This window comes from Seriola aureovittata, chromosome 12 (genome assembly GCF_021018895.1).
Source record: "Seriola aureovittata isolate HTS-2021-v1 ecotype China chromosome 12, ASM2101889v1, whole genome shotgun sequence".
Lineage (NCBI taxonomy): Eukaryota > Metazoa > Chordata > Actinopteri > Carangiformes > Carangidae > Seriola > Seriola aureovittata.
The window spans coordinates 22622904-22635011 of record NC_079375.1 but is presented as its reverse complement, the minus strand read 5'-3'; the positions used below and the strand labels follow the sequence as shown (position 1 = coordinate 22635011).

The 12108-nt window shown below is 41.1% G+C and overlaps 1 protein-coding gene across 2 annotated transcripts in view; it reads right to left on the bottom strand.

Moving 5' to 3' along the window:
• Positions 1-12108, bottom strand: part of carmil3 (capping protein regulator and myosin 1 linker 3) — an 88438-nt gene that overhangs the window by 49333 nt on the left and 26997 nt on the right. For both annotated transcript variants that reach the window (XM_056392330.1, XM_056392331.1), the window contains exons 10-13: positions 8324-8399; positions 7165-7253; positions 4899-4993; positions 3297-3383 (exon numbers count right to left, since the gene is read on the bottom strand). In XM_056392330.1, coding sequence (XP_056248305.1) covers positions 3297-3383; positions 4899-4993; positions 7165-7253; positions 8324-8399 — 347 coding nt within the window. The remainder of the gene's footprint in view (positions 1-3296; positions 3384-4898; positions 4994-7164; positions 7254-8323; positions 8400-12108) is intronic.

Below are 12108 nucleotides of genomic sequence, written 5' to 3'. Positions count from 1 at the left end.
TCACACCTCTTGTGGTTTTCCCATTCATAACATAGACTGGCAGGGTACGAAGGTCATTGTCTGTGGCAAATATATGCAGTGCATTCAGAGAGTGTTCAGACCACTTCACTTTTTGTTGCAGCTTTTCGTTTTTTTCCCTTCTCCCTCATCAATCTACATTTTCACAAAGTGAAAACAGAACAAAAACAAAAAGGAAAAACTGAAACATCACATTGATAAAAGTATTCAGACACCTTGCTCTGGGACTTAGTTGAAGCATCTTTGAACGAAACTACACCCTTCAATTTTCTTGGGTATGACTCAAACAGCTTTGCACACCTGGATTTGGGGGAATTTTCTGCCACTCTTCTCTGCAGATCCTCTTAGGCTCTGTCTGGTTCGGTTGGGGACCGTCTCCAGAGATGTTCGGCTGGGTTCAAGTCGGGGCTCTGACTGGGCCACTCAAAGAGAGTCACAGAGTTGGGCCTAAGCCACTCTTGCGTTGCCTTGGCTCTGTGCATATAGGATCTTTGTCCTGTTGACTGTGAAGCCCAGTCTGAAGTCCCGAGCACTCTGGATCAGGTTTTCATTAAGGATATATGTGTAAAGCTTTCCCTCTGCAGAGAGCTCTGTGCAGTGGTGTGATACCAACCATCTCATTCTAAATGTGAGAAAAACCGAGGAGAGGGTTCTGGACCCCAGGTCAGAGGGGGATCGCAGTCCAGTGGTTATACATGATGATGTGATTATACTTCCTACTCAGACTCAGGGTGTACAGCGGTGGAACAGAGGAATATGTTCTTATTCTACCAGGCTGTATTAGGGAGCAGTCAGCTATGGGATGTCATCATGCTAAAGCAATCTCAGTGTACACTTAAAAGCTTGCTGTCTGGTTCAGCATGCAGTGAAGGTTATGGGGAGAGATGAACCAGTCCTTCCAATAAGATAACTATATAAAAGGAGCCTGTACTCGGGCAAGCACAGAGAATATTGTCCGACCCATCTGATGTTTTCCATGAGTAAGAGCTCTTCCCTCTGGCAGACGATACAGAGAACCACAATGTAAACCCGACTGTTTTAAAAACTCATTTGTGCCAACCTCAATTAAAATTTTAAATAATGCTGCCTGATGCTGCAGGGGTTGTGCGCTAGCTTCATGGTGTTCTTATCACTTTATCACTGGTTGTGTAATATGTGCAATATGTGTGATATTACACACACAGTGTGTGTAATGTGTAATTTGTGGCAATGATTTGCTACAGTATGTGCCGCTTCGTTTATATGTTGTTTGTTATTTGTTTTACATTACTATGGAGGCAGTTACGTGTGAGTACAAAGACACATTTTCCCGTGGGGACAATAAAGTGTATCTTGTCAAATCTGTCAAACCTGCTGCTGAAAAACGCCCCCCCACAGCAGATGCTGCCACCATCATGCTTCACCGTAGGGATGGTGCTGGGCAGGAGATGAGGCGGTGCCAGGTTTTCTCCAGACATGATGTTTAGAATTGAGGCCAAACAATTCAAGTTTCTCCATCTCCACACAGGATCTCTGCAGCTCAGCCACAGTGACCACCAAGGCCCTTCTCCTCGATTGCTCAGTTTGGCTGTGCAGCCAGCTTCTGGAAGGCTCCTGGTTGTTCCATACTACCTCCATTAAAGAAGGTAGTATGGAACAAGGCTCTGCTTCAGTGCAGCAGAATTTTTTCTTGTGTCCTTCACCAGATTTGCACCTCAACAGAAACCTGTCTGTGAGCTCTGCAGGCAGGTCTTTTGACCCCATGGCTTGGTTTTCACTCTGATATGCAGTGTCAGCTGTGAGACTTTAGACTGATGTGTTTGCCCTTACAAATCATGCCCAATCAAGGTGTAGAAACATCTCAAAGATGATCAAGAGAAATGGGAAGCTCCTGAGCTCATTGCAAAGGATCTGAATATCTATATCAATGTGATATTCCAGTTTCTCTTTTTTAATACATTTGCAAATATTTCTAAAATGTTTTCACACTGTCATTATGGAGTATTGAGTGTAGAATGAAGGGGGAAAAACAAAAATCTAACATAAGGCTGCAGAAGCAGAGTATAACACCAACTTTCAGCCTTATAATTACATTCAAATCCTCCTCATCCATGCTGCCCAACAAAGGCAGAGAGCAGTAACTGCAGAGGCAGAGGAGTTGAGATACAAGGGTTTAGTGTTTTCAAGCTGGTCAGAAAAAGTAACAGAGAGAACCCCCCCCCCCAACATACTGATGAACCAACACCACAACTAGAAGAAAGATGATACTACCTTTAGATAATCTAAACAGAACGTTATCTTTCAGTTTTCTTATCCGCTTTAACTATAAACTATTTAAGAAAGTAAACTTTTTTCATTATTCACAGCCCATAGTTCTGGGTAAATAATGAATCCCTGTTTAGCTATGTCTGTCTGCTATTAATATGCAAGCAAATAGCTAGCATCCACTAGCATCAAATGGTACAATAGTTACCTCTACTCTGCTATGCTAGTTAGCTTTAGCTGGGTTTATTTTCCCTCAACGTTACTACCAAACCAGAGTGCAGTTACTGTGGTTTGTTTTCTAGCTTATTTATGTAGTTACTGCTAATTTTATATGCCGTTTCACAAATTTAATCTTCCGTGGCATAAAAGTTTTTCATATGGTAAACATAGACCAGATATCAGAAATTCAGAATTAGTTCTTTCACTCAGTTTTGACCAAATTTGTGTCTTTTGCCTTCGGAGGGCAGCATACTACTCTTCTGCAACTCATATAAGCTAAATCAGATAAAAATAATCATAACCCATTAATGCTATAAAAAGAATTAAAAAATGCATTGAAATATGTTATAATGATCAAAATACCATAAGGATAAGGCTGTTAATGTATGGATTTACATCTGTATCAATGTTATCTTTTGAATCTGCTGTAATGCTGCAGGATGGCGCTACTCTGCAGGATAAAAGCAACAGAACTGGGACACTGCACTAATGCCTTTGTAGGATTTTAGGGGGAAAACAGATCAACTACTTATGATTCTGGCCTGATTATCATGTGGTAGATGGATCCTACTGTACATGCACGGGTGTGTTGATCTGTGTGAGGAAATGCCAGCCCAAACGAAACTGCATATGTGGCAGCATTGTGGTTTGTGAGACTTTTTACAGCAAGCTTCCACTCTGCTGAGGCGTCTTTGAGCAAGACACACAGTTTTGCACCAGCTCCAAAATTTAATTGAACATTTATTGTGTGTGTGTGTGTTTGTGTGAAGTGTCAGCCACTAGGGGCTGCTGTGTCTCAGAGGAGCAACTCCTACCCTTGGAGGACAGGGAGGTCTTTGAGAGGTTGAGGAGGCGCAGTCCCTTGTTGAGGCGACACACCTGTTGAATCAGGTTGGAGACTCCTGGTATGAGAGGAGAGGAGAAAAAATAAAAGCTTAATTTAATCACACATATCTACCTATCTAAAGCCAAAATGAATAATTAATATTAATTCCAACCAATCAAATGTGAATTTTTGCTGGTTTTGTGAAGTGAAACCGTTGGATTTTGGAATATTAGTTGGATAAAATGAGCAATTTGAAGACTATGTTGGGACATGTTGATGGACATTTTGTATTGTTTTCTGTTATTTAAAGAACCAAATGCTGAAATCACTTAATCAAGAAAATAACCGACAGATTAATCTACAATGAAAATAATTGATGCTTACAGCACTACACCCATCCCCTGCTGAAGAGTTATGACTACGACAGTAAATCAGCCCACACACAGCTTTGTCACATAACAATGAAATGCTCTGTGGCAAATTCACCTCCTTCAAAACATACACAGACACTAAACACACTTATAACCCACATGCATAGCCTGCTACAGCTACAAGAACATAATACCATCATACTTCACAATCTCACTTTCTCCCACATACCCAGTGCAGAGACAAACCCATATGAATACCATATGCCAGGCTGGATTACGTAACGTACTTTCAGCTCAGCCATTTGATTAAAGAAACTGCAGCCATGATGATAATATGAAAGGCTCCGCTTTATTAAAAATGGAATTCATTGTAACGCCAAACCTCGTTTCCTGGTTCCTGCATTTTCCTGGCTTTCTCAGCTTCTATTAATGTATTCATGTACAGAGCTCTTACTTTGAAAGGCAAAGAAAAGTAAGAAAACACATTGTAACTAAACAGGCACAGCACTGAAGGTCATTCTTATTGTTATTACAGGGTTTTTTTATCACTATTATGGTGGAAGTTAAGGCGGCAGTGCTTTTTCTTTCTCTCCAATTACAATAAAGTAAGTGGACACACTGTCAGTACACACAGAAACACACACATGAACACACACATACATAAAGAGAGGGTGGCAAGTGTGAGCACATAGAATTCATTGAAGTGAGTGGAAGTGACATGTGTCAGACAGGAGGACAGAAATTAGCTAATGAGTGATATTTGCATGCAAGCACAGCCTGACCCTGACACACACATATACACACACACTTACCCACTCATTCACTCACTCACTCAGCGCAGAAAGGTGTATAGTGGTTAATATATATCAACAGTGACTGAGGCAGACACAATTGAAAATTGCATTTCTCTATAAGTGTGTGTGTGTGTGAGAGGGAGAGAGAGAGAGAGAGAGAGAAACACAAGAGGCTCAGTTTGTGTGGCAAGTTGTGGGCGAGACTGAAATATAAAAGCATTTCTCCAAAGAGGAGGACCCGTCATAGACATATAACTTGAAAGAGAAACAGATAATGAGGCTTCTGTGGGGACAGGGATTGATTTTGAATTCTTTGAAAGCAAACAAAAGCTGCAACCAAATAAAAAGCAAAAGAACAATCGGAGGTTCCCTCAGAGAGACAGCAGTAGGAGGGAGAAGGAATTCAGAGAGAGTCCAGGCCAGTACCTTGGTTGTCTAGTGTGTTATGAGCCAGGTTGAGAGAGTGAATCACAGAGGCTGGGTTCTCCGACAGAGCCGACGCCATCTTCTGCGGAAAATCCCTGGAGACAAAATGTTAAAAAGGAAAATTGAGCTTTCTATAGAATTGCTAATTCAATGCTGGTCTGCAGGACTGAGTAAATCTGCCGGACACATTTCCCTAATTCACCTTAATGCATCTGATAAAATAAATAAAACTACATATCTTAGTGACGGGTGTACGTTTTATTGTCACTGTGCAGAAATTTAAATCAATCTGAATTACGTTTTGCTGTAAAGGTAAAATGTAGAGGAAATGCATTTAAATCATAAATGACAGTAAAAGATTAGTTTTTGTTAACAGTCACCTACTGTATGGTCAGAAATGAGGGGAGGGAGAAGGGCTGGGTGGGGAACTTTCATACTTTTCTGGTATCGACCCCAATGTGTCTGAAGCAGCAAGTCACGCCATTAAAGGTCCCGTATTTTACACTTCTGTGTTTCATTTAAAGTGTTGATCCATATTATATATACATATATACGGATCTATTTGTATATGGATATATTTGTGGTTTTAAGCACCAAAAACCACCTCAATGTAGTTTTACATCTCCTCTCTCGGGCTTCTCTCTGGAGCTCTAGTAACAACAGGCCAGTCAGCCAATCAGAGGAGAGGCTCTGAGCCTCTCCTCTGATTGGCTGACTGTTTTCTGAGCGATTGAATAAAAATATAGCAGATTTCAGTTAAAACACTCAGAAAAACCAAATCCTGTAAGGCTGGATGGTGGGTCCAGGTGGGCGGGGCTTGGGGCATGGCTGAGGGCGGTGACGTTAGTTGTGACATCACAAAGTTACAGAAGTCCTGACGGCTGGTTTTAAGGTTCAGTTTCTGAATACAGGCTGTGTGGGTTTCTCTGTGCACTGAGGCTTTGATACTTTCACAGTGTTAATATAAAAGCTAGACCTGCTTTATAGTCAAACAACACATGGACATCTAACTTTATACAATATGGGACCTTTAAATCGTTGCCAGCCTGATCAGATTCTCAATCATTAATCAGTTATTCTTTAGATTTCATTTAAAAGATTTTTTCCTGAATTAAATAATAATTTGGCTCTAATAAACCCACTGTGTGTTACCTGCCCCAGCACCAAGCAGCAAAATTACAGAATGAGAAACTAGCTAGTGAATATAAATAATTAAGCCTTTACAGTGTCAGTTATTTCCCTCAGGAGTTGGTGAAAACCAAAACAGATCTAAAAAGCAGAGTAAATATTCAAATCCTTACTCATCTGTTGGCCAGAATCCTTAACTGAAGATGAATGCCAAAGTTGCTTCAGACTGCTGGATGCATAAAAAGGCAACAGCTTGCTGACAAGGCTATAACTCACTTCTACTTCTTTTACGGTGCTATACTTTCATTTTTGTGCCCAAGAATCCCGTTTCAAGCTTACATTTATTTTGAGTATTTAAAAATCACATATCAGAGTATATTCAGAGGTAGCCTTTAAAGTCATACACTGTTTAGTAGTAGGAGTATCCTATCTCTCTGAGTATATCATACTTGTGGATTCAGCGGTTGATTGGTTTGGTGCAGTGCTTGTGGATCGCCTCTAATAAAAATCGCCCGCTCTATTGGAAGTGATTTAATACAGGGAATGTTTAAAAACTTGGTAACTTCATCATTATGGTGCAGTAAATCATCTTGCCCCGAGGCAGACAATTCATCTCAATTAATACTTAATAAGGAAACTACTCTGCTAAATGATACCAGCCCTGAATAGAGGGTGAAATGTCTTTCCAGGTAAAGCCCAAAATCTCACTAATGTTTCAGTGGAGAAACAATACACCTGCCAGCGGCAGACAGAGGGATCTTTATTGGCACTTTATTGGATGAAAGAGTGGAGGTTAAGAGAGGTGAGAGGGAAAGAAAGAGGAGGAGAGACAGAATTGGAAAGGTCAAGACAGCAGAGGAGGTGAAGAGGAGTGGGAGGGTGAGGACAAGTGGAGAGGTGAGAAAAGCTAAGGTGAAGAGGTGAGATGAGAGAGATGGAAGTGAAAAGATAGGATACAAGCAAAGGGGAAGAGGAGACGGACTAGAAAGGAAAAGGGCAAAGTAGGAGAGGTGGAGAAGTGTTTGACAGGTGACGGCGTGGGGAGAAGAAAGGGGGAGAAAATTAGATCATACAAAGGGAGGTGACAGGCAGGGCTGGTGATGATGATGATGATGAAGATAGGAGAAAGGGAACCTACGATTTGAGTCCTGCATTCTCCAGAGTGAGCTCCTCCAGACTGTTGGACTTGCTGACTGTGTGAAGAACTTGATCCACCACCTCCGACCCCTGACGGAAAACAAGTAACACATGAACTTCTGACTGAATGTTTCCAGCTCAAATGGAAGAATCAAGGCAGAGAAAGTGAACTACAACCAACAGGACTTCACAGTCGTAGGATTAGGCCATTTATAAATAAGCTCTGATAAAGGGACTGTAGATTTTACACTATTAGAGGAGTTTTATGAAATTGCTCTAAACTCACTTGCCTCCCAGAGCTTGATTTCAGATACAAAAATAAACAAAAACTTCAAAAATTCTGATGCCAGTCGTGCATTTTCTTTGTGTTAGACTACCATAAATCTTAATAACAAAGGTTTCTTTATTTCAAAATTTTACCTCTAACTGATTTGTATCATGTATATTTGTATATTTGTTTGTATCGTGCACACAAGGGCGCATAAACACTTATACTGTGTACACAGCGCCAGATTTAAAATATCAAAACTAAAATCAGCTTTGCAAATGTTTCATGACGAAGGAAATGCATTTGTCTCTTTGTTTGAGTTCAAGGACACACACAATGTGTTTTGATGGGTAACATCAAATATAAATGTAACTTTAGTTTGTTTACAAGAAAATTCCACAGAGCACCTTTAAAATTCAGAACATGTATTGAGGGGCTTTAACGATCGATATATTGAATCTCATGCCTTTCAAACTATATTTATCTGTGTGACTTTTTGAAGACTGTTTCCATGTAGTTCACATCAAATGGATATCACTAACTCTAATGCACATTATGAATATTTAATAAAGATTCACATCATCTTAAATAGGTACATAAAACTTTGCAGAGGGTAACTTGACTCTGTGTCCTCTTTTGAGCTTGCTTTTTTTAACTTGATATTCATTTAGTATTTATGACTTGTTGACTTAGAAAATGCAAACAGATGCTACAACCATGATTTTTTTTAAACACATCAGGACAGAAGTCAATACAAACAAACAAAGGTATTCTAATAACATTCAGGCAGGCAGAGAAAACATAAGAGAAGAAAACTAAACAAAGAAAAGTGATTGATAGTCTACATCTGGCAAAAAGGTTTACAAGTAAGTAAGATAAAACAGATAGTTACAATGCGCATGTCTTTGCAGTACAGCTTGGTGAACCAGGTGTTGTATGCAATGGATGCCACAATAACCGCCAAGTCCCTGGAATGGACACACACACACACACACACATATATATTAAGAGATAAAATGCAAATCTTTAAATTAGCAACCTCCATCTGCTCAAAACCATTTGATGTCATTGATCCATAAATTCACATTATCGTAGGCCAAACTTTTTCTTTGCTCCTGCTTTGGTAAAAAGCAGTTTATCATTGTGACAGGGAGAACACTGTGGGCAGGGCTGCTTTCTAAAAGATGACTGATACTGCAGCCCCGCTGAGGAGGAGAAGCAGAGAAGAAGAAGAAGAAGAAAAAAACAGAGAGAGATGTAAGGATCGATGGCCGGGTCAGTGGATTATTCAATAAAGCCACAGTCTGATCTCAGCTACAGACCTCAAATACTGCTACATCCACTGGTACATAAACAGACACAGAGCCCACAGACAAGCCTGTGTGTGTCTGTGAGGTACAAAGAGAAAGTAAGAGAGAGAAAAGAGGGAGAGAGAGAGAGTTTTAGAATCCTCCAAGGTCCAACTACAGCCACACTGCTGCTGCACCTGCAATACATCATCTGACAAACAAGCAGCAGCACACAGAGAGAGGGGAGGCATGGAGAAAGAGAATAAGCCCAGAGAGAGGGAGAGAGGGAGAGAGAGAGAGAGAGAGAAAGAAAGAAGTGCAGAGAGACGGAGGAGAAATACAAAGTGAACGAAAGAGAGAGGAGGAAAGTGTGTAATCCAGCCAGGGAGGGTCCTGTTGCCAGTAACTGCAGTAGCCAGGCCATTACAGTATATCTCAGAGGAGTAAAATGGCTACAGGCTGTGTTCCTTTTTCATTTCCATGCCAGCCATCAGACCAGTCCATTCTGACTATGTATGTGTGTGTGTGTGTGTGTGTGTGTGTGTGTGTGTCTATGTGTGTGACTATGTGTGTGTGTCAGCAGATGATGCACATGTCAAGATTCATCATCAGCGCTGCCTGTTGATTCCCGTTTTGACAGCAGGACATGTGACTGACCTCTATGACGTCTCAGTCAGGCAGTGTGTGTTGGTGTTTTACATGTCGTCTTGTTGTTGCACACGACGACACGTCAGCACCGCGGGTCAATCTGTCCCTGTTTAGTTCTGCACACGGATCAATTCATGTCGGATTCAATGTTAAGATAAAGATCGAGATTAGCTCCGTGTTAGCATGAGGGTTAAAGATTAAATTACTTCCCCCCCCCCCCCCACAATAAATCAATCACCAATGGATGAATCCACAAACACAACAGCACACTGAGCATCTTCATACTGCCCATCCCTCCCCCCACCCCCATCAACCCAGGCAAGCAAAGTATATATATTTATATATTTTACACACACACACACACACACAAACACACACACACACACACACACACACACACACTAAAGGATACTCCAGCAAAAAAAACTGAATAACAAAAATAAAACAGTAACTGAAAGAGCATCATATGAGCTTCATTTATGACGTACCTACTGTGGATCTCTAGAGGCTCGGTACCAGAAATTGTCCAGGTTTATTATTGGTCATTATTGTCACACAAAGCTTATACGATATATTGATATATATAGAGATGGTCCTCACAAGTACAGTCTTCTTACTGGATATATTGTATATTGTAATAATGTACACACACACACACACACACACACAAACACTGTCTGTACAATAAATAGTATATTGTGCACAAAGATCCTATTTGTCATTGTGGCCCTCTTTTATATGCATGTTGTGAATGAAGTGTTGCGAACTGGTACAAATGAAGTTTGAATTATAGTTTTGACATTTTGGGAGATACACTGTTTCCTTGCAGCGAGTTCGATGAGGAGATTGATACCATTCATGTGTTAACTACAATCAGCAGCTGGTTCCAAAGACTGGAAACCAGGGGAAACAGTTAATCCCGGCTTTTCCCTCCACCTCGAAATTCTCACAATTAACAGGGAGAGATAAGAGTTTGTCCTGAGGTGCCACTGGAGAAAACATCATGGAGTCATTCGAATCAAAGTCTCCCTTGGAGCATGAATGTGCTCAAGAGCATTTCATGGCAACAAGCTTGTTAGCTTATGAAATAGCTTGTAGGTAAAACAGTGGGAAGGTCAGGAGGTGTCCAGAATAAACAGGTTTCATCCTCTGGGGAGGATGAATATGCTCAGTAAATTTCACGGCAATCTGCCATTTAGATTTTCATATTTCTTATGAACAAATGAAATTGCTTCTTGTAGTCGTAGACAAAAGGTTAGCAGAGGTCATCGAGAACATTACTATTTACCCTGTGGGCTCTATGAATATTTATAGCACTTTATGAAAATATCTTAGCCACTGAGTGGGGCATATTCTGACCCGACTGGTGGAAGGAGAGTATAAAGGTCAGAGGGCACCGAATTCATTTTAAGTCATCTTCTGTGGACCATAAATATTAATAAGACATTTCATAGCAAACTGGCTGCTAGTTGCATCAACAAAACATCGTCACCAGTTGGAAGATGGTTGGATTTTGAAACATACGACTGTGTTGTGAAGCAGCGACTCATCGCTGCGTGACTCAGGCGCAGTAACAGTGACATGTGAGGCAGATGGTGGCACTGAGCTGTGGAGCTGCTGTCCTGATTCAGTAACAGATTCAAAGTTGGGGAGAAGTTAGCCAGTGTACCAGGACTGATGTTTTTGGTTGGTGTGTGTGTATGTGTGTGTGTGTGTGTGTGTGTGTGTGTGTGTGTGTGTGTGTGTATAAACACAGGAGAGACTGTCAAGCCAAGAGGTGCCCTAAGAACTTCTTGGGGCGGCAAGGTGTGACATTTTCTCTCACACAAACAAACAGAAATATATGCAAACACACAATCCTTTGACTGATTCTCTCTCTCTCACTCACTCTCACACACACAGACACACACACACACTCACACTCTGCCTGTCTCTGTTGGTTCTATCTTGTCACTGCAAGTTGACACTGTGTTGTAGAGAGGAGTGTGTGTGTGTGTGTGTGTGTGTGTGTGTGTGTGTGTGTGTGTGTGTGTGTGTGTGTGTGTGTGTGTGTGTGAGGGGGTGATTCAGAAAAAGACAGGGAGAACTGAAGAAAATGAAAGGGGAGAAAAACACAGGAAGTGGATAACAAGAGAAGGAGACAGGGCCAGAGAAAAAAGGTGTCCGCTTTCAGTCAAGAGGAAAGAGCCGGTGTTTGGACGGACAGCAGTCAGCAGAAAAAGCATCGCCCTGTCGCCCGCGGTAACGCTAGACGGGCTCAATTGGGGGAGATGGAGGGAATAGAAATGTGGAAGGACAAGGATGGAAGGAAGAGAGTAATGCACCACAATCAGACTCTGACACATTGTCATGTAAGAACCCACTCAGAGATCCTTTCTCTCGTCATTTGCACACTTTCCATTTTTTTTTCTTTTTTGGTGATTATTTTGTCAAATCTGTGCTTCCTCTATTAATTTCAATTTGACACAGCCTCTCTAGAAAAGCAGGAAGAGAATATTTAGCGTTGGGTTGTGGGCTCATGGGAACAATATATTAACGGAAGATCGTTAAAAAAAAACAAAAAAGAACAGCACACGCAGGCAGCTCCCCCTGCAAAGCCTCTCTCTTTATCACACACTGTATAAAATATTGGAGGAAAAACAACAGTGATGCAGTGATTTTAGCTCTCAATATGAAAGACATTAATATATTCATGAGTTGCTGCTGCAATCATGCTTCTATGAATGGCTTTTTGATTTAC